Raw genomic sequence first — 22,902 nt, 5'->3', positions numbered from 1 at the left:
GCCTGTGAGTGCGCAATGGACAGAGCTGACCCAGTTCGGGGTCTGCCGAGGTCCTGCTGCTTGTCTTGAGCTAGGACCTCACGCCTGAGTGGCTCCGGTATGGAGGACCCCTGTCTCACATTTTGAGGGAGACCTCCTTTCCATGGCCTGTGTGCACAACTTGTTCAGGTTGCTGGAAGGAGGGACTTGCTCCCGCGACCTTAGGCAAGGTCTCCGGAGAGGCAGGAGGGCCGCAGGCGGACCGTCTCAGACAGCGGGGTGGCCGAGGGCGCCGCGGAGACCCCATTCAGCCCGGGCAGCAGCCACGCGGGAGAGCGGAGCAGGCACTTTCCTTTCTTGCGCTCTTCCCGGGATTCTGAGGGCACCGGCTACCCTCCTCGCTGCACAGTACCGGCAGCCAGGGGAACCTCGACTCGCCACCCCCTCCCCGCCAGGGCTGCGGGCCAGGGAGGCAGCGGGGTGCCCATTTTTCCTGGATTCCTCGCGCTCACGGTCACGGGCGCGGAAGCGGCCAAGTCTGCCAGCTCTGGGCCTTGAGACGCCCCTGGCTCTCCACCTTCGCGCGGGAACGCTGCCAGTCCCCGTAGGGCAGCCCCAGTGGCCGCCAGCTCCCGCCAGTCCGCCCTGCCCTGCCCAGCCCGCCGCTCCCCCGGCCGCGGCGCCCCCACCCGGCACCGCCGCCTCCAGTACCTACAGTGGCGGCCCGCCCGCCGCGCCCCGCTGCGCAGGTGGGAGGGTGCGGGGCGGGATCGGGCGGCGGAGGCGGACCGGGCGCCCAGCCCGCCGCCCACGGCCGGAGCCCGAGGCCCGTGCCAGGCTCCCGGGGCGCACGCCGACGAGGCCTCAGGTAAGCGGCTCCCGGCCCCGCGCTTCTCTGCACTCCGGGCCGCCGACTCGAACCCTGCGGTTCCCCTGCCAGGCTTGGTGCGGGGAGCCGCGCCGGCCCCGAGGACCCCGCGCTAACCCGGCGAGCAGAGCCGCTCGGAGCTCTTGTTGCGCTCTGGGTCCTTAAAACCCACGAAGCTATTGCCTAGGAAAGATTTTTGCCTCTTTCTGCCTCCATCTCCAAACCCACCAGAGCTTTGGACGTGGTTTGAAATGCTACTGATTTGGACATGTCCTTTAGAAGAGTGTTAGGGAGGAGAATTTGGCTTTGGGGAAATTAACTGTAGGTTGGTATTTGAAAAAGGTTTTATTACCTATTAGTGTAGATATCTCTGTGTCCGTTTCTGAGTGCATCTATGAGAGGGAGAGGAGGGAGAGAAGGAGGCAGAGACTGACTACCTACACGCTATTTTGGATGGGGGAATCAACATATACCAGGTGCTTGGTGCACTAAGCCATGGAAAAGAAGCTACATACTCAGTTTTACGCTTCTAATTAACTTCCCTAGTATTTGGGAATTTGCCTTAAGACTGTTGGGACTCACTTCCAAGTTGAAGGTAGCAGGAATACAATGAATTCCTGATAGGACTTTGTAGCAGAGAATCATCATTAGCTCCAGAACCAGCAAAAGAAATGACATGATTCATAATTTTTTTAAGTTAGGGCAATACTTTAAGTGTTTGGCTCAGCTTAATTGCATCTTCATAAATATAGCTTGTCCAGGTTTGAAAGGGAAGCTTACTGCCTTCCTGTATTTCCTTCTTTGTCCAACTTCCTTCTGATCCTATCATGCTTTTCCTGGAAAAGTACTTCCTAGTATAAGAAAGTTGTTTGCTTTCTTTACCTAAACTGACTCAACTTGGACATGATTTATGTTTGTCAAGATGGCAAGGCTTTGGACCCTCAATCTTGACCTCCTTCATGTGACCATGGATGCAAAAGGCACAAAATATTTTAAAAATTTCCTTTCCTTGAACAAGTGCAAATGGTCTTCATATGGGTTGTCTTTTCAAATGCTTCAACTTGAAAGGTCTTAGTAAAATATCCCATTCATTAGGCTAAGACAGGATAACTGGATAATAACATCAGTGTGGTAAACTAGACTGCTTTTCAACAACTGCTTGGGGTACATTTAATAAATGATACCCTTGAAGTACAGGGCTTGGGTGATCACGTGGAAGGTGATTTCCCACTTGATTTCACTTACACTCTTTTCAAAGTCAAGTTCTATTGCTGTTTTGGGCTTGGTAACTGGTGATTCTATCGGCTGCTTATTTTTAACTGAGCTTAAACCTTTCTGTGGAAGTGGGTTGGCACCAAGGAGGAGGGTGAGTGAGAGGCCACCTGCACTCCTAGAAGCACAGCTCCCCCTGACTTCATGCGCCAGCCTCCCCTAGGTCATCCCAGGCTCAAATAGCCAGGCCCAGCCACCAGATTTCAGGCCAGAGCATTTCCAGTGTGTGCCTGTTTGAGAACTCAAGAGTCACATTTTGACAGAATTGATTTAAAATCCACAGAACCCACTGTTTTCCTGAACTACATTCCCATTCAGCTGAAACTACTAACCACGGGTCTCCTGTAGATGTACCCTTAGAATAAAGCACCGAATGGAAAGTGGCCACAGTCTAAAACAGGAAATGGGAAGTTAGTTACTGAATGAAAATTTACCAAATTGGAAATGCTCAGAGCAGCTGTGATGAAATTCGGGATGTCTTTAAGTCAGAAATAATCCCTGTGATTCTTCCCTAGATCATCATTGGGTTTTTTGCCAGTGAGTTTTTAAGATTCATAACAGGAAAAGCCACACCCAGTTACTTTTGTTTTTTTAGATACTCTTAGGTGCACGGTAACTGCATATCCTTGTCTTGAATATCTTCATCAAATTACATATTCAGGAGTTTCTGAATGCCAATGCATTTGACTCATAAACCAAGTCATTGTTCTACCCTGTATCAATTTCACCACATCCTAGGCTCTGTGATTTCATCCTACCATGATTTCTGAAATGGCCAGCAAAGGAACAGGGCAGGGCAGGAGTACCTGTGCCCACTTTAATCTGGTGTTTGGTTATGTTTTCAGAGCTGTTGAAACCTCCAGAGGGAAGGAAACACATCCTGCCCGGCCTCAGGGAAGGGCCTCTGCTGGCCATGTCTCCTTCAGCCACTGCTCAGCCAGATGGGATCCAGCAGGACAGGAGCGTCAGCAAGCTCATTTTCTTCCTTTTTGTCTTTGGTGCCATCCTGTTGTGTGTGGGGGTCCTGCTCTCCATCTTTGGGTTCCAGGCCTGCCAATTTGAAACCCTCCCAGACTGCAGCATGGTGCCGAAGGCCGCTGGGCCTGCGTGTGTCGTGGTCGGGCTTGGGGCCATGATCCTGGCCCGCTCCTGGGCACAAATTCAGCTCCGTGAGGGGCGCCTGCGAGGCAGTCAGGCAGACCCGGACCAAGCCTTCATCTGTGGCGAGAGTCGCCAGTTTGCCCAGTGCCTGATCTTTGGGTTTCTGTTCCTGACGAGCGGCATGCTCATCAGCATCCTGGGCATTTGGGTCCCGGGATGTGGCCCGGACTGGGTGCAGGAAGCGCTGAATGAGACAGACACTGCGGACGGGGAGCCCCACATCTGTGGATTTCTGTCCCTGCAGATTATGGGACCCTTGATTGTTCTCGTGGGACTGTGTTTCTTCGTGATTGCCCATGTTAAGAAGAGAAACAGCTCGAATGTGGACCAGGATGCTTCTGAAGGTGAAGAGAGGCAGCCCGAGAATATGGAGCCCATCGAGGTCTCTATAGGTGGGTGGCCCTCATCCCTGTGCTGGCTCACACCACGGTGGCTATTGCACCAAGGCCCCGTTGGCCTGCCCTCAGCTCTGGCCTCCTCCTCTTCCTCTCGCCTCTCTGCCTCTCTTATGTGTGCACACACCCAGGACTGCTGCTGTCAGCCCCAGAGGAACCTTTGTACACATCATCTCCCCACAGCAATTCCTTCTTATTTAGCAAAAGCACTGGGACATTAACTGGTGACCTTCACTGAAGCAAATTAAGAGGAAAGGGGGAGGAACTGCAAGGATAGCCTGGGCGCTTCTGTCACTTTAAGGCCTGAAACCCATGGCACTTTGTGCTGTTGGCTATGTGGGTTCTCATCCCTGGCTGTCACTGGCTGGCTGTCCTTGTTAAGTCCTTAACCTCTCCTGGCTTAATTCATGTACGTATAAAATGAACACCGCATTTTAAGATTCCTTCCAGCACGAACATCATAGGATTTTGAGTCTGACGTTTTGAGGGGTCTTCTGTACTGTTTTCTGCATTGTTCTTCATTTTATGTAACTTCATCCTTGGCTTCAGAGCTGGGGCCAAAGTCTGGAAGCAGTGGCATAGACACAGATGAAATGTGACAGCACCTGCCCTTTCCTTTGCCCGTGAAATGCCTGGAAATTCCTTTGGGGTTCTGAGTTCTGCGGAAGGGGTGGATTGCTAATTCCCAGAGTCAGCCCCTGCAGAACAAATTCCGTAGCTTTGGCCTCCATTTCACACAACCTAGGAAGAACTCCATGCTGTTCATTTTGGCAAATCACTGTTTTTTTTCTTCAGTGTCTTACTTTTGAAAGGGTAAAGCTCTGGAGCCACAGCCTTGACATCTACAAGCCCAGGCAAAGAGGACTGCAGAGCAGAAGTCATGCAGGGAACAGAGGAGTGTGGCGAGTGAGTGTGGGGCCATGTGCTGGAGCCAGTGGGAGCCACCATGCAGGTTCCTGGGCTGCAGGCCTTACCCCATGTGTGGCTCCTGCCTCAGAGAGGAAGGCAGATGAATTTATAGGCAGTCATAGTGTTGAGCCAGGGTTGAGGCTCCCAGCCTACTTATTTGTGCATTTATATACTTGTAGTGACACCATCAATATTAGTTATACATTAATAATAGCTATCATGTATATAGGGTTTCTTCTTGGCCCAAATACCCACATGAGGGCTTTAGCTTATGCTCTTCAAGGGCCTGTTGTGTGAAATTCTTTCACCCCTGCCATAGCCCAGTGAGGCTGAAACTCCTAGAATCTCCATGTTAGAGATGAAGAAACTGAGGCACAGGGATAGCAAATACTTTGCCCAAGATCTTAGACTGGCAAGTGGCAGAGCCAGGATCCAAACCCAGGCGACTGGGCACACATATTCTGCAGCCACTGCACAGCACCCTCCCCAAGGCGCATGGCTGTGATTCTGTTTCTGCTTGTTTCCTGCTTTACCGAGTGTTCCAGGGAGTTGTGACGTGGCTAGAGGACTTACCCTGTGTCACAGATGCTCTCAGCCCTTTCAGGGAACACAGTGGTGTACTAGGAAGTGCAGTCACCAGATGCTCCTAGTCTTCCGATAGCGGGGAGCACTTCCCGGTGTGCCCTTTAGGTTTACTATCACAATCTTCCAGCCTGGTGGCTGGAATGGGAGGGACAGGGCTGCTGGGGCTGGTGTGTGGTGACTCCTGGGCAGTGCTGTCCCCATGTGGGCACCCCATAGTTTAATGTCTTTTCACTTAACCCTGTAACTCCCATCAAACCTGTAGAAATCTGGCACCCTCATTCCTTGTTTTTCTCTCATTTGATATTATGGGATAGGGCTTAAAGTCTTAGAAATCATGCCTTTTAGCTAATTGACAAGACTCTAGACATTGTCCCTCCATGGTCAGTTGTGCCTGATGAGGGAAGTAGGGGTGATAAGCAGTTCTTGGCTAGGACCCCAAATTCAGCCATTCCCTGATGCCCCTGGAATAGGCTAACCAAGAACACGTGATGTGTCCTGCCTGTGGGCCCTCTCAGTGCTGACCCTGGATACAGCATCAGATGTCTGAGACAGCCCTCCCTTGAGGGGTGTATGTCCTCAGCTCACAGAGGGGTTCCAGTCCTGCAGGATGCAGTGAAAGGGAAACACAGGGGGAGATGGGACTTCTTTCCAGAGAGAGCAGGTTACAAGGTTTGAGGGGCTGGTAACTGCTGGGCGCAGGAACGGACAAGCCTCAGAGGTAAGTGGTAACTCTGAGCATTTCCTCATTTGTGTTTGATAGGTGATTGGCCTGCTTAAGGGCTTATTCACAAATTCTTTGTTCTACCATGTATAATTAAAGTGAACATTTAACTTTACTTCCTTTGACCTACTAAGACCTTCTAAACAGTTCAGTGAGAATCCCAGAACAACCATTATGCTTTATCAAGTTAGTTTAGCAAATTTTCATCCCGAATCACTGCCTCCTGCAAGAGAGACGGAGTTAACAGGTTTTCTGATGAGCTAAGTTACCTTCAGGGCAGTGATTGAGGCAACAAGGTGGAAAGTGGGGCCACTCGCCAGACTGCCAGCTGGGAGGTTTCTTTGGGCAAGTAAGTGCCATGCTGGTGGAGCACGAAGGAAGCCCCTTTGTGAGTGTGTCACAGCTGAGAGGGTTTGCTCTGTGCCAGCCCTGTTTTAACCCCTGTCCACAAGTCCAGCCCTACCTGTCCTCCATGGCAGGTACAGTTATGGCCTGCAATTCCCAGACACGGCAGCTGAGGCCGAGAAGGGGTAAACAACTTGTTCAGGGCCGTGCTAGATTGGTCACTGGACCATGGAGGCCTGGCGGCTTTAAAGAATCCTGGACCCACTCGGTAAGCTCACTGTACCACCAGTGCAAAGGCAAAGCGCTCTCCTCCCTGCAAGGATGCCAAGTCCTCTCTCCACCATTTTCCTGAGCTGTCATTTGGTGTTGCCAACTTATCAGAGGCTACCTTCAGACCTCTACATAGTCGTGCTGCCAATGTCTAGAATATTTTGAGAAACTCACATGGTGCATTTTGTATTGGAATCAGAGTACAAGTTAGAGTTTGCATCTGGTCCCTAGTTTCTAGAGATAGGTTCTGGAGTGAAGTGTAGTAGCAACAGAAGTGCAATTAACAAGCTTTTATTTGCATTTGACTTTCTTTTGTAAAGTTTGAGTGAAATGTTGGCAGATAAAAGATTCTGTAAGAGTGTAAACACAGCTATGGCAGCAACTATGGTGGGCTGCAGCCTAGCTTACTGCCATTTATCCGAGACTGAAACTTGCCTTTGGGGAACAAAGCACTTTATCTAACAGCTAAGTTTTGATGAATTAAAATTATAGGTTGAAAATGAGAAAATTTCCAGGAGACATCCCAAGGAAGGTAAGGGACATCATTAGCAAATGCTTTATAGAAATGCTTTAGTTGAAACTTGCTATGAAATAAAGACCAACTATTTTTTTAACTGTGGTAAAATATCCATAACATTAAAATATGCCATTTTAATCATTTCTAGATGTACAGTGGCATTAAGTACATTCCCAATATAGTGTAGCCATCACCACTATCGCTTTCCAGGAGTTTTGTATCATCCCGAACAGAAACCTGCACCATTAAACACTGACGCCAGTTCTCTTGCCTCCAGCCCTGCAAACCTCTGCTCTCTGTCTCTGTGCACTTGATGGGCCCACTTTTCAATTCTGGAGATAGCACAGGTGTTTTGACCTTTTATGTCATGGGCCAAATATATAATTAGTTTATTTTGCTCTCCCTGATTAGCTTGCATTTATTACTCATCTACCTTCAGTGAAATGTTCTCTTTCCTTAGGTGATGCTGTGATAATATTCCCACCCCCTCCACCACCTTACTTTCCTGAGTCTTCAGCTTCCGCAGTAACTCGACGTCCTGGGGCTAACCGTGTGCTTCTAGATGAAAATCCTCCTTCATACTATAGTATTTTTAACTACGGGTAAGACTTTTTCTGTGTGAACTTCAGCAGTAGGCATGTTTCACCTTTCCCAGCCTGTGCCTGAACTCAGGCCAGTTATCTATGGTATAGGAGTAACGAAAGAGTAAGAGTATCTTTTTTTTGCTGGCATTATGTCAGAATTATTGCCTTAGTATTAATAGTACCTTTCAGGTAACTTTGGGCAGCGCATACATAAATATTAGAAGAGTGGATATGCAGGTTAATATGAACTGTTTTCCAGTCATCTTCGCGTGCTCCTATCAGGGGTGATCCTCAAAATGCTTAACCACCCATCAGTCAGGGAGGCCCCCGGCTGTGTTAGGCTTGGGCTGTGTTAGATCGTGGGGAGAGGCAGGATCCCTAGGGACCTTCAGCAGGGTACAGAGGGGTTCAGTGTCTAATGGAGTACTTGGGTGATGGTTAACATCAGCCTGCACCCTCACCCGACCAAGCTGTGTTCCCTGGGCCTCAGAGCCTTCTCTGATTGAAGAGAAATACAAGATTCGTGGCTCCACATTCCTCATGTACCTCAAATTAGGAGGCACACTTGAGGTCAGACCAACATAAGTCTAAGTGCCTTTCCTTTAGGCAGAGACAGGCATACGTGGCTGAAGGTTTTGGAGACAGGGCGGTGGGGATCCAAGCAGTGGGTAGTGCAGCTCACAGTGGGGAGAGGCTGGAGGAGGCCAGCTCTCACAGACAGGCCTCTGGGAACCGGGGCCTGGGACTGGTGGTAGAAGGGGAGGAGTGGGGTCGGGGGTGGGGGGGACCCTGGACTGGAGCGTGCTGGTGAGGAGGAAGAGAGACCAAGATGTGTCCAGGGTGAGAGGCAGGGCAGTGGAATGCCCCTGACTAAGGGGGTGGGTCCTGAGCTCAGTGTAGGCAGGGAGAAGATGGTGAGCGGCTCGCCTGACCTGCGGTGGAGGGGTGAGGAGCTGTGGGCCTCTGAGGTAGACTGGCCAAGCTAGGTCTCGGGAGAGAGGTGGGTGCTGGAGAGGGAACCACGAAGAGATTGCTAAGGCCAGGAGGTCAAGGAGCCAAAGACCCCAGGAGAATCCACTGGATGGGAAGCTGTGATAGGAGGGAGCTCTGGTGCATGCCAAGGAGGAGCAGGGCTGGAAAAGGTTCTGGTGCCTTCCTGAATGGGACACAAGGGTGTTGGAAGTGAAGGAAGGATTGCTGGAAAAGTTCACAGGGCAAAGCAGGAGGGATGAACCGGACTCAGGAAATACCCACTTTCCAGACATTGAGACTTGTGCAGTTTTGAAAGCAGCAAAAGGCAGGACAACAAGCCAGGCAGAGAGGGGATGGGGGTGGCTGCCACCTTACCCGGTCATCCATGTTTTAAGGCATGTGTTCTTCCTGTGCTTCAAACTGGGTGGTGAGCTGCAGATCTGACCAGAACTGAGTGTTGGAATTGTCCTGCGTGGGTGAAGGCAAGGTTAGGTTCTAGGCATTTATAGAATTTCTGTTAGTAAATTTTTGGATTCTTTTCAAATGAACTTTCCCAGGTCCTAAACTAAAGTAAATGGCATTACTTCATGTAATTCTCATAGCCACTCAGGAGGAAGGCGCTGTTAACATTCCCATTTTACAAATGAAGAAACTGAGGCTTAGAGAGGTGAAGCCTTTTACAGGCCTGCCCAAGGGCACACACCAGGAAGCAGCAGAGTGGAAAGGGAGATGCACGGCTGCCTGCCCGTCGCTCAAGCCCCTCCACTGACCGGTGTGCTCTCCGGCCTCCCTTCAGGTTTTTGGCTTAATGACTTAATTTTCTATTTGCACAAGTTTGTCCACCGTATGTTAGCTGTCTCAGAAGACAAAATAGCAGAGAAGAGTAGCACTGTGTGTATGTGTTCTTTTGGGAGGGCAATCTACACATTTTATTTGTACTCCATTTTTTTCAATGACCGTGTCTTTCCAATGACAGCAGGAGAGAGGCTCTCTCAAGTTACAATCATCTGTAAGGAAGTAAGGGGTAAGAAACTGAAACATATCTATAAGAAATAGAATATAGAAGACATTGCCCCCTTAGATCCTTGCAAACGTTCCTAAGTGCACACAACTGAATATTTGACAAGAACCTTGTCCTTGAGGCATGGTACTGTTTCCTAGCCTCCCATTCATGTTCCCTCTCCTCCTTTCTAGCAGAACCCCAACTCTGGAGGGCCAGGGTGCAGCGTCTGAGAGAGATCATGAACCTGTATATACAATTTCTGGGACTGTGTCATCCTCATCAATCTCACACACTCCACGTCTCTCATCCGAATTGCCTCCCATGTATGAAGAAAAAGAAACTGTAGCAACCATGCCCCTGTCTCCATCCTCTGAGCCTTCCCCACCATGAACCGTGGACTCCCGTTCCATTTTATATAGAATCGATCACTATTTTATTTAATTTGTTTTTTTAATAAAAAAATACAATAGTGTCGGCTACGTTCTGATGTCCCTGGTTCAGCATCAGCATCGGTAACAAACCTCCCAGGCATGGCGGTAGTGCTCGCACCGCACCTGAGCCAGGTCTCACATTCAGACCTACTAATCCAAGAGATGGGTAAGATCATTCCGACGGGTGAATGAAGAAATGAAGGCTCAGAGAGGCCGTTTAACTTACTTAAGGTCGCACTGCTTCTAAATGGTAAGGTTGGGTTTTGAGCCCATCTAGCTGGTTTTGAAACCCAGGTGCCTGTCCTCACCCTGTGCTGTCAAAGGCCGGCCAGCAGTGGTTAATGTTTAGCCCGGTCCATTCTGTTCCCAAGGTCAATTGCTTCTGGGGCAGAGAAACCAGATCACTCTCCTCACTTCTTTATTATTTCTTCCTCCTCATCTTCCCTTTCCCTCTCCCTCTCCTCCTCTTCGTTCCTCTTCTTCTTTTCTTACTTTCATTTTGAAAGAATGTAAGTAGGTAATTCGCACTGGAACCGTTACCGGCATCCCTATGTCCTGAATCCTCCTTAGAGTGACGTGATACTTTGGAGAAGGAATTTCTTGCGGTACTTTGATAATAAGATTCCCCTGGAGAGGTCCAGAAGGATGTGCCTTTCTGTTAGAATGTACTGGTGCCAAACTCTCTGGGTCACCGACTTACTCATAAGGCTGCTACGGAGCAAAAGCTTTTGTAGAGTTGGGCACAGTAATACGTATTTATTTAATTCTAGATATAAACCTTAAGAAATAATCACTAAGTATTAGCAGTTTTGCTGGACTTTTAAAATATAAAATCTGTAGTTACAGCGCTTTGATAACAAAATTTGACATAGCAAAAATGTGAACTTTTATGCCTTTTACACACAAGCCATAAACCATAAAAATCAGTAATACCCAGCATATAAGTGCCCAAAAACAGGACTTAAAGGCGTTAATGCTCCAATAGTTTACCTGAAGTAATGACTGATTTCATGCAAGTTGCCACTGCTATAAATCAGGGGAGCAGTCTGAACCAGGAGCACCAATCTACTTCTAAACTGGACATTTATTGGATTGAACTGCTCTTAAAATTCTGTTTCTTTTCCCCTGGTAGGTTAATGATTCACATTTTAAAATTAGAACCAAAGGTAGGTTATCACCTCTTCCTTCTGCTGTTATTTGTTTAAAATAATTAAGCAGAAACTTGTGGGCAGAATTAGTTTTGCACATTTATGAGTTCTCATATAATCAAGAGCCTTTTTAATGGCTCAGAGTTGGTGTTTGTAACTGGGTATTTGACTTTTATATGCTACTAAACCTAAATGAGCAGTTAGAAGTGCTTGGGCATCAGTCTGACCTGGTTAGGGAAGTGTGTTCTGCCTCCGTCATTCTCTACAGTGTTCAGCAAAGTGGGGACAGAAGAAGCCACAGCCTTGAAAGGGGTCCCAAGGTGTGAGGATGTTGACTGCAGGACTGAAATCACAGGCAGCAGAGCTGGAATGAATCATTTAGATGCATCCTTTGCCTATCAAGGCTCTGGCAAAGGATGACAGCCTCTGAAAACCCTCCTTGTAGACTTTTCTGTTTCTTTATATGTGTTAACATTTTGTTTCATTGAGATGAAATTCATATAACATGAAATATTTTAAGGTGAACAATTCCATGGCACTGAGTACATTCACAGGTTGTACAGCACTGCCTCTCTCTAATTCCAAAATACTTTCATCATCCCCAAATTAAACCTGCTACTCATTAAGCAGCCACTCACCATTCCCTCCCTCCCCCAAAATTTGCCGCCACCCATCTACTTCTATCTCTATAGGCTTACCTTTTCTGGGTATTTCATGTAAGTGGGATCGTATACTATGTGACATTTGGTGTCTGCCTCTTCCATTTAGCAGTTTGTGAGATTCATCAACATTATAATACATAGAATTACCTCATTCCTTTTTAGAGCTGAATAATATTCCTTTGTATCTGTATGTAGTTTGTTTATGCATCCATCCACTGATGGACATTTGGGTTATGTCTGCCTTTTGGCAGCTATGAATAGTGCAGGTATGATCATTCATGTACAATGAATGTACTTGTTTTCAAATCTTTTGGGTATGCACCTGCACATGGAATTGCTAAATGATATGCTAATTCATGTTTAAGTTTTTGAGGAACTGAAAACTATTTTCCAGAGAGGTTGCATATTTTTACATTCCCACTAGTAGTGTATGAAAGTTCCAATTCTTCTACATCCTCACCAACACTTTATCTTGTTTTTAAAAATATTATTATTATAGCCATCCTAGTTGGTATGAAGTGGCATCTCATGATGGCTTTCATTTGAATTTCCCTAATGACTAATAATATTGAGCATCTTTTCATGTACGTTACTTATTTCTGAACACCAAACACTATCATCAGTAGCCCAAGAAATCTTTTTCCAGATTTGCCTCCTCTAGTGTTGGAAGGTGTAATGCACTCTCATAGAGAATAGTGACGAGATGTGCGAATTCAGGCAGGACTCCCCACACAAGGTGGGCTGTGCTGCCATGCTGCCTCTACACAATGGAAACCCCTTCCTGCGAATTCTTTGCTCTCTCCTAGGATCAGTTAAATGGACTAATCCAGTCAACCAATTCTACTGAAACTAAAGCAGTTTTTGATTAGGTGAGGTCCCCTTAGGAATTCTTCAATTTATGAGCCAAGGAAGTATGGGACCTGTCAAGGGGGGCAGGTTTTCACAGAATGAGAGCTGAGAGGTCAGGCAGGTATGTGTTCATCTGATTTCCATCTGAGAGTCTGGAGCGGCGTGGGGTGGGGAGAGGGGAAGGAGGGGCTGAGGAGGCCGCTGTGGCATCCTTGTGAGACATGACTGTTGGTCCCCTGAGTGGTTGTGGTGCAGAGGCTTGCAGCCACATGGGTGATGGGTCTCCCTGGAAGGGGGTCAACATTCCAGGGCAGGTCGTAGGAAAGGGATGGATCCAGAGACAGGGAGTAGCTTCAAGAGGTAGCTGGGCAGAGAGAGGTGGTAGTCTTGTGCAATCTGTAAGGAACTATGATGATAAGATACACAATGATTGCTGAAAATTTTTTGAACAAAAATTGTTGAAAATAACTTCCTGAGTCTCATTCCAGACTGGCCAAAATGAATTCCAAATCTCCAGGGGGTAATGTTTATCGCCTGGGAATCCCTGCTTGTGGATTAGAAATAAAAACTGCAGAGACATGTGTTGGCCTAGATTACCTGAGATCATGAGCTCCTTCAGACTTCCAGACCCTCAGGGCCCTTGAGGGGAAGGATGTGGGGCGACAGTCTCCAGAGCTGACAGGGGCTTCCCACAGTCTCCCGGTTCCAGCCTCTTAGGAAGTTCTCTCTGTGATTCAGGAGAGAGCCCCGGGACAGTGGGGAAACAAAGTCAGAGTTGTGTCACCTGCCTTTTCCTCTCTCGTATGGGGAGTCCTAAATTTGGACTCATTTATTATAGAAAGCATGGTTTTATCTTTGTTCCCTTTGGGTTGAAAGAGATCAAAACTGCTGCATTTCTACAGCTGGAGCATCAGTGACGCTTGTCAAGTTGAGGCAGAGTGGGAGGGCATATTAGCTGGGTTAAAATGGAAAATGCTAGAGATTGTCCAAGCGGAGACTAGTCTGAGAGCTTCCCAGGCCTGGGATCCTTCCTGTGGGTGCCTCCCAGCCCCTGCTGGGCCCAGCTGAGAGTTCTCAGGTCAGTGTGGTGGGCTGGACTCTGCCACTGCCACTGTGGATGCAGGAAACCCTGATCTTCTCCAAAGAAGAGAGAAGTCAGGAAGCACACCATGGGGTGGTGGGTGGTGGGTGGGCCGGAGTGGTGCAATGTCCTCTGACTGTTGTGGGGACCCACACATGAGTGGTCTGCTTCATGCCATGAGCCCTCCTGGGATCTTGCATACCTAGGATTCTTGGAGTCTCATGCATGCTGGCAACTGGTGTACCCCAACAGGAACGAAGTGGACAACTTGGATGCAGCATTCCCTAATAAGGAATGCTTTGGGGGAGTTGGGGAGATTCCAGCTGGGTGAAGCAGGTGACCATTTGAAGATGCTGCCTATCTCAGTTGGGGTTGGGGGAGGGTTGGGGGAAGGTTGGGGTGCCCTGGCCCTCAGGTTTAAGTGAGCCCAGTGTTGGGAGCACACTGTGGGTTCATTCCCTCCCTCTCTGAAGGGGGGCAGAGGCGCAGACAGCGACCCAATGAGGAAGGGATGTGGGCAGCAATTTAACTACTCTGTGTTCTCCCAGAGGCTGCTCCAGCCTGAGGGGCCAGAAGTTGGGCAGGGCGGGTGGTCGGGGTGATGAGCCACACTGCTATTGTGTGCCAAAGCATGCACAAGACACTTCCTTAAACATCCGTGAACCACCTTTCCTTAAGCTAGTGAGGGAATCCCGCCTACCCACAAAGAATGGGTCAAATGTCTTATTTATGTGGGGTTTCCCCAAAGGAAGCAGCCTGTGTTTTCTATGGGATCGGGAGAGCATGATGGAGAGCCTTGGGGAGAACCCAAGCCAGCCCCACAGGGGCTGTGGTTCTTAAACTCAGCGTCCTCCTGGTGCCCCAGATCCCATATGGGAGTGACCACTTCCCCATGTCCAAGTCCCCCAGGCCCTGCCAGATGGCAGCTGTGGGGCTCTGGCCTTCAGGCCCTCAGGCGCTAAGTTGCCTCCAGGATTTCTTTCCCTAGGCTCTGAAACTCTTTTCCTGCCTGGTGCTGCTGGGCAGTGGAGTTTCCAGGAGCCTGGCCTGATGCTCTCAGCATTTTTGGTTGGGCTGTTTCCCCCCAGGGGCCTGGAGGGCTGATGAAGGCACACAGCACAGCGCCCGGCCCACCTGCTCCCCTGCTGCCTCCCCGCGCTCTAAGAAAAGTAACACGTTACTGTTCCCAGGGGTAGAATCTGGCAGGGCCCGCTGCCCTTTGCCAGGTCTGTGCTCTTCATGGCTGTGCACTGGGAAGGGACCTTGGCACCCAGCTGTATGTGGCCATAGGCATGTCACTGCCCTGCATCCCCACTGGCGCATTTCTGGGGTGCCCTTCGGCTCAGGCAAGGAACTAGGTTTGCAGTCCAGCACCACTGAGGGTCTTCTCTTTTTATAGTAGGTTGCTGGCTTTGGAATTCTTCTTCTCTTTGAGTTATAATTCAGTATTGCTACTAATAAAACTATTGAGTAAAGTAAAAGATTTTTTTGAAGGTTTTTAAATCCTTAAAATGTATCACACTAAGAACATATGTAAACAGAGTAGTATGTTGAAAGTCATTTAAAGAATTATTTTTCTTCCCTCTTATATTACTGTGATACACAATTAGCATCATTTATTTCCATTTATATTTAATATTAAGGTTAATTTTGTTTTTTAATTTTATTTTTAAACATATAAAACATACTATATGAAAAGGTATATGTAGAGAAGTCTTGGTTCCAACCTTTTCTCATCTACCCTGTTCCATCCACCCACTAATATTTATATTACAATACATATACACTAATGTATAATATGGTTATATATAGTTGCAGTATATATTAGTATATTGTAAATTATATAGTATAACATGTAATATATACTAATATATATGGCTATATATCTGTGTGTGTGTGTGTGTGACACACACATATGCTGCTCTGTACCTTGCTTTTTTCACTTAATAATATCTCCTGGCAATCACTCCATATGTAGAGATAGTTCTCATTTTTTTGTGTAGCTACATAGTACCCCTTTGGTAAATATACCATAGGTTGTTCAACCATTCTTATAATTGTAGACATTTAGCTTTTTTCTAATCTTTTAATATTATAAAGAATGTCACATTGAATAACTCTGTACTTATGTTGTTTTGATTTGTGTATCTTTACTGCAAACTTCTAGGAGTGACACCACTAATTAAAAAGTAAATGCATATGGAATTTTGTTAGATATTGCCAAATTTCTCTCCATAAGCTATGTGCCATTTTTCACTCCTATTAGCAACTATTTCCTTGCAGCTTCAACAGAGTATGTTATCCAAATCCAACTTTTAGCTTTTTGCCAATTGGAAGGGCAAGAGATTGTATTTCAGGGCATTTTTAATTTACATTTCTCTAACTATGAGAGAAATTGAGAATCTTTTCAAATGTCAGCCTTTTGAATCTTATTTTCTGTGAATTATCTGTTTACATTCTTTGCCCATTACTTACTGGGCTGTAGTCCAATTTAAGGAAAACAAACTCAAATCTTTCTTGATGCCAAGTCACTTTTCACTTGTCCCTATCAGAGAGATCTCAACTACAAAATCAAACCAACAAGGAAACATCACAATATTGTACTTTGCTCCATCACCCACAAACTCACTCTAAACCAAGCATTGGTGATCCCTTAATTTTGAATTTTTCTTCATAGGCCCTATTGAGTTGATTGGAGTATTTTGGCACCAAAGCATTGTTTTGTTATTTTTTAAAATCACGGCCAGTCATCTGGTGTTATAGAACATGGTGTTAATGAAACAAAGGCTGCAGTTTTGATACCCACATGCACTGTTGGCCCTGCATTGAGAAAAGAGAGCTGTTCCCCAGTGAGAAGTGGGGCTGCCCAGCTGCCTTACATTCAGACAGAAGTCTCAAAAGAACACTCTGTGGGTAAGGAAGGGGTAGTGGCGTCATCCCCAAACATAGTTCAACTAGGGGGTGGATGCCCCAACTCCTGGTTCTTTGGAGGCTGGTAAAAGTTTCTGCCTGGGAATTTCACTGTGAGGTCAGCAGCCAATTGAGAAGATACATGTGTTGAAAAGGGAAGCATGCAGAGTCTTTCATGGTGCTGTTCTCAAACTGGCTGCCTCAAATGGAGTGGCAGATAGGGTTCTCTAGCATCATCCCAGCAGCAGTGGTCCTAAAACTATTTATGAAGTTCCTGTAGTAGTACCTGATGCCACATAACAAACTACCCCCCATAAAAGAGCTTTAAACAACAGTAAATATTATCCAACATGTGTCTGTGGGTCAGGCATTTGGGAGCAGCTCGGTTGAGTTATTCTGGCTTACGGTCTCTCATGAGGTTATGGTCAAGATGAGAGCCAGGGCCACGGTCCTCTGGCTTGACTGGCCAGGGGCTGGTGAGCCGCTTCTAAGATGGTCATCCACAGGGCTGGACGTGGATGCTGGCTATTGATAGGAGGCCTGAGTTGATTTCCATGGGACAGCCATAGGGTGGCTAAAGTGTCTTCCCAACATGATACCCAGCTTCCCCCAGAACAAGAAATTTCAGGGAATGCCAGGGGGAAGCTGCAATGTTTCTAAGGATCTAGTCTCCACTGTATTCCATTTGTTGGGAGCGAGTCACTAAGTCTGGCAAACACTGAAGGGGAGAGGAATGAACTTCTACATTTTGAAGAGAGCTGTCTCAAAAGATCTGTGGACATATTTTTCACTTACCACAGTCTCTGAGGACATGATGCTTTTTCTTTTAAAACAGAAGGGCCTGGCCCTTGGGCAGTGAGTGATGTCTACCTTACTGGGAGGCCCTGTGGCAAATTAGAGGACAATGCAGCCTCCTCTCAGGTAGATGGTTTCCTCCACTTAGGAACTGACTTTCATCACACCTGCTTTCCTTTGACCTATTTTACAGTGGAGCTGGTTAAAATGAAGATTTTTGGACCTCGCCTAGAGATTCTATTTCATTGAGTCTGAGGGACTGGTGAATCTTCATTTGCACAACTATTTCAGATAAATTAAGCCCTTTGCCCCTGGCTCATAAAAATAGAGTGAGGCATTGGCTTTCCTACCATTGGACTTTTCTGTGCTTTTGCTCAATGGTCCTGCCCCATTTGTGCTACAATGACATAGTTGAATGATTACAACAGAAACAGTGTGGCCTGCAAACCTAAAAGATTTACTACCTCACCCTGTCAGAAAAACTTTGTTTACCCCTGTGCTAAGTTAAAAGAGATCAGTGACTCTTCTGCTTCCATCAATGACAGAGTAAGTAGTACTGGCTAGCCATTCTGCCATACACAATTAGAACGTTGTATAAAATATATTAGATAATTGTTTTCAGACAAAATCATTGGCAGCACAGGGCTGGATGCTCCGAGAGAAAGGAAACAAACGAGGTGAGACTTAACTGTCACCAGGCTTTCTGTTAGAGGTCTTCTTGGAGCCCAACCCTGGAAGGGGGATGCGAACAGAATACAGAGGTCCTACTGAGCTGATGAGACAGATATTGGAGTTCTGGGAGGTAAGGCAGCTGGAATTTTCAGGGTAGAACATCTTAGAGGAAGAAATTACGCAGACGAGTTGTTGCAGGCTATGGGACACCCTTTGACTCTTTGGCTACAAGTTGTACACATTTAGAGAGAAGTCACTACCAGTTAAGTAAAAAACAACTACCTGGGAAAGAAAGGCTACCATGCAGCTGTAAATACAGTAACTCCTGGAGCTCACAGAGTTGGTAGATGCTTGCATGTTGACCAACCAGCGTGTAAAGGCCTCGCTGAACACCAAGGGCTTTGCATAGACTACCAGAAAGGCCACAGCTCAAGATGAGGGCTTACCCTGCTACTACAGATCTGCATCAACAAAGCTTAAAAACAAGTCTCAAAAGAATTGAGTTAATGCACATATAAATTAACTGCTTGTGGAAACAAAACTCAGCAATCTTAAAAGAGACAACAAAGATGCTTTTGACTTTGGTTCCAAATTTACTGAGAGTTTTTATGGATTTTAATTAGTGGATTTTGAATTTAGCAAAATGCTTCTTCTACATCTATTAACCTTTATCTAGCATCATACTTTTTGGTAAAAGACTGAATATTTCCCCTTAGGATCAGAGTCAAGGAAGGATGTTTTCTTTCACCATTTCTATTCAACATTTTGCTGTGGTCCTAGCCAGTGCAAAAAGGTGAGGGGGAAAAAGCAGACATACTGAAAAGGAAGGAGTAAAACATGGTGTGATCCTAGAAAATATTAAGGATACTAAAACCAAAAGGTAGATCAAGCAAGGATGATGGACACAAGGTCTATATACAGAAACCAACCGTATATCTGCATTTCAGCATTAACAATTAGAAAAGGAAATACTGTTTATAACATTTAAAAATTAATGCTTTAAATGAATTTATATATAAATATATATTTATGAACTGTGTATTGAAAACAAAACACTGTTGAAAGAAATGAAATAGTCTCCAAATGAACAGATAGGTTTATAATATCATGGATTAGAAAAATCAATATTGTTAAAATGTCAGTTTTCCCCAGTAGATTTATAGATTTAATGTAATCCTAATCAAAATCTCAACAGCCATTTTAAAAAACAGAAAATAGGGAGTTTATTATAAACTTTGTGTGAAAGTATAAAGGACAGGAAGATGCAAAATAATTTGGAAAATAAGAATGAATTTGGAAGACTTACACACTGACTACAAGACCTACTATAAAATGATGTAAATCAAGACATTCAAAATAGTGATAATGGCACAGGATAGACAATGGACTAGAATAGAGTCCAGAGGTAGACATACATACATACATGTACATATATATATATATATATATTCAATTGATTTTTTTTTACAAAGGTTGTTTCAATGGGAAAAATAGGCTTTTCAATAAACGGTGCTAGAACAACTAAATATATGTATGAAAAATTCTTAACTCCTGTCTCACACTATATATAAAAATTAATGCTAAATAGATTATAAACATAAATATAAAAACTAGAACTACAAAACTTCTAGAATAAAACATAGGTGAAAATATTTCTAACCTTGGGGTAGGCAAAGATTTCTTAGGATAGAAAAAAGCACCAATCTTAAAAGAGAATATTGATAAAGTGACTTCATCAAAAGTAAAAATTGCTTTTCAAAAGATACCATTAAAAAAGTGAAAAGTCAAATCATTGACTAGAAGAAAATATTTGTAATACATAAACGTGGTAAAGGACATATATATATAACTCAGTAACAAAAAGACAACTCAATTTTTAAAAGGGCAAATATTTGAAGAGATACATCACAAAAAGAATGTATATATGTATATTCAATAAACACATGAAAAGTTGTACAACATCTCTAGTTATCAGGGACATGCAAATTAAAGCCACACTGAGATACTACTACATACCCAGTAAAATGGCAAAAAAATGACTGATTAGATTGAGCATTGGTGAGGATGTAGAGAAACTAGAATGCTCATATATTCCTGGTAAGAGTGTAAAATGTTTTAAACACTTTGTTAACATTTTGGCAGCTTCTTAGAAACTTAAACATACACTAACTATATGATCTAGCAAATTCTACTTCTAGATTTTTGCCCAAGAGAAGTGAAAATACAGGTCCACAAAAATAGTTGTGCAGGAATGTTCATACTAATAGCTTAAATTGTAATATACAGTTCATAATTCATAATTTATAGTTCATAATAGCTTAAGTCATAATCGTAGCTTTAATCATAATAGCCTTAAAACTGGAAACTATTTGTTAATCAGTGAGTGAATGAATAAACAAACTGGTATATTCACACAGTGGAGCATAACTCAGCAATAAAAAGGAGCAAACTACTCATTTATGCAATAACATGCATGAATCTCAAAAATATTTTGCTAAGTAAAAGAAGCCAAACACAAAGGGCAATAAACTGTATTACTGGATTTATGAAGTCCTTGACTAGGCAAGGCTATCCGTAGTGATATAAATCGGATCAGTGGTTGCCTGCAGCAGCGGGTGAAGGGGCGATTGGTTGCAAAGGTAGTATGAAGGAACATTTTCTACATTTTAATTGGAAGGATATAGATATATATATATTTAAAAACTAAAACTGTACATTTAAAATGTATGTATTAAAATTGAATGTTAATTTTACTTCAATAAGATTTTTTTTAATAGACTAAAGACCAAATGTAATGTATGAATCTCAATCAGATCCTAATTTGGTGAAAACAAGCTCTAAAAGATTCTTAGGGATGATTGGAAAATTAGAATATGGCCTGACTCTTAGATGACATTATAGAATGACTGCTAATCTTAGCTGTGATAATATTATTGTAGCTGGGTAGAAGCATGTCCTTATTCTTAGGAGATGCATGCTGAAGTAATTAGGATTGATATGTCATGATGTCTGCAACTTACTTTCAAGGGGTACAATAAGAACAAAAATATGTACACAAATATACATGAAGAGATTAAACAAATGTGGCAGATATTAATAATTGTTGAAGAAGATAGGGATATAAAGATTCTCATTGTACTTTCAACTTTCCTGACTTTTCAACATTTCCCACCAACTTTCCATAATAATAATAACTGGGGGACAAAAAATTAATGTTGAGGTGTTATGGCTTGCCCAAAGTCTACAAATTTTTCCTTAGATAAGGACATTTGTGAAGACATGGCTAGAGTCACAATTTTCTCTAAATTCTTCTAAGTGCTGTTTTTTGAACAGAATTCCAGGAACAAAGAGCATTATGAATACCTGGTTGCAGCTCTGCTGGCCCCTGGCTTCCTGGGCTGCTTCCTGGGGCAGAGAGGGTCTCAAAACAGGTTGTGTCAGGAGCAGGGCGCTGAGGCACTTCCCTGCTGCTGTTGGTAGGAAGGAAGTGGATGGTTAACTAGTTACCACCCTTGCACTGTCCGACTGTTCTTTGAGCCTGCATGGGTGCTCCCTGGCTGAATTTTGCCAGCTAAGCTAAAGCACAGGAGGCAAAGGCACAGGAAAAACAAGGCCCAGGTGGCTCTGTTTGCTAAACAGTGAGAACCAGGTTTTCACAGGGCACCTTACAAAAAGGCTACTCACACCAGACAAAAGGTTACATTTTTGCATAAAATGGCTCTCAGACCTCAAACTCACTGAGATACTGCCCAGAGCCTTGGGTGGTGAGGTCTTGAACATTATGAAGGGAGGGTAAGAAATCCAGAAGCACTTCCTTCAGAAAGTGCACCGTTAGCAAGTAGGGGGAGGAGCCAGTGAAGGGAAGAGAAGAGTCTGAGGCAGGAGAGGGTGAAGGCCCCGCCTCCCCAGGTGAGAGAACTGGCTTCCAGACAAATGTGCGGTAGCAGATGGGAGATGTTACAGAAGCTTCCCTGAGGTTAAGGGCTGGAAAGGCTCACTGCTCCCTGGGCTTGGGGAATCAGGGCCAGAGTAGTTTCCTGAGGTGGCGGGGAGGTGGAGGGCTTGGGGATTGCCCAGGAAGAGAGGAAATGGAGGCACAGCACACAAATGATTTTTCAGGAAGTTTGGTGCAATAGTGTGAAGGCTGAGGAAGAGCGCATGAGGTAAGGAGAGGAGGAGAGGGTTTTTGGTGTCTGGAGACCTCAGCGTGCTCAGAAACTAGGGGAGAGGCTAGGACAGAGGAATCAAGATTTTTAAGAGAGCAAACAGGAGGGGATGAGATCATTACTCATGCGGAGGCTGTTTAGCAAGAAGAGACTTCTCTGAGATGGACGAATGAAAGAGGGAGGCCAAGAGCGGGTGCTGCGGGGTCCTAGATGCAGCACCACTCGGACCGTTCATCCACTACGCATTCTATATTCACATCTTTAGAAATGAGTGTCTATAGTTACTAATATTGTATTAGAAAGTTGCCAGGAAAATAAATCTGAAAAGTTCTTATCACAAGAAAGAAATTTTTTAAGTGTGTCTGGTGACCTCTGTTAGCTAGACTTACTGTGCTCATTTCACAATGAATTCAAATATCAGATCATGACATGGTACACATTGTACACCAGAAACTAATGTAATATGTCAATTATGCTTCAATAAAAAAAGGACAGAAAACATTCACCTCATCGTACTTGTAGATGCAGATCTAGGCCTACTTCTAATCACAGTTAATTCAGAAAGAAAGTCAGAAAGGAGAGGAGAATAAAGAAATGTGGGGGATCT

At 45.1% G+C, this 22,902-nt stretch overlaps 1 protein-coding gene and 1 long non-coding RNA gene across 3 annotated transcripts; one reads left to right on the top strand and one right to left on the bottom strand.

Annotated features, from left to right (window-relative positions):
* The first annotated feature begins 693 nt into the window (after positions 1-693).
* TMEM171 (transmembrane protein 171) lies at positions 694-10,060 on the top strand. Of its 2 annotated transcripts, none has more exons than XM_037026177.2 (4): positions 694-847; positions 2,965-3,672; positions 7,483-7,624; positions 9,776-10,060. In XM_037026177.2, exons 2-4 carry the CDS (start codon positions 3,033-3,035, stop codon positions 9,969-9,971), a joined length of 978 nt encoding a protein of 325 aa, XP_036882072.2. In that variant the 5' UTR covers positions 694-847; positions 2,965-3,032; the 3' UTR covers positions 9,972-10,060. The 2 variants fall into 2 exon arrangements, with proteins under 2 accessions (XP_036882072.2, XP_017507015.2); XM_017651526.3 differs by having other exon boundaries at positions 9,773-10,060.
* On the bottom strand, positions 8,412-21,595 carry LOC108391769 (uncharacterized). Its single transcript, XR_001851843.3, has 3 exons — positions 21,493-21,595; positions 13,269-13,398; positions 8,412-9,046 (listed from the first exon to the last, which is right to left on the bottom strand). It is a non-coding gene; the product is annotated as an uncharacterized lncRNA (long non-coding RNA).
* Positions 21,596-22,902: the final 1,307 nt, after the last annotated feature.

The sequence above is a fragment of the Manis javanica genome, chromosome 1 (genome assembly GCF_040802235.1).
Source record: "Manis javanica isolate MJ-LG chromosome 1, MJ_LKY, whole genome shotgun sequence".
NCBI classification, from domain to species: domain Eukaryota; kingdom Metazoa; phylum Chordata; class Mammalia; order Pholidota; family Manidae; genus Manis; species Manis javanica.
This window is presented reverse-complemented; position numbering and strand designations above follow the sequence as displayed.

Bases quoted from the DNA above. Each gene is read 5' to 3' on its own strand.
- TMEM171 (XM_017651526.3), top strand. From the start codon at position 3,033: ATGTCTCCTTCAGCCACTGCTCAGCCAGATGGGATCCAGCAGGACAGG. The intron at 3,673-7,482 runs GTGGGTGGCCCT...CTCTTTCCTTAG, and splicing joins GCCCATCGAGGTCTCTATAG to GTGATGCTGTGATAATATTC. The intron at 7,625-9,772 runs GTAAGACTTTTT...CCTCCTTTCTAG, and splicing joins TATAGTATTTTTAACTACGG to CAGAACCCCAACTCTGGAGG.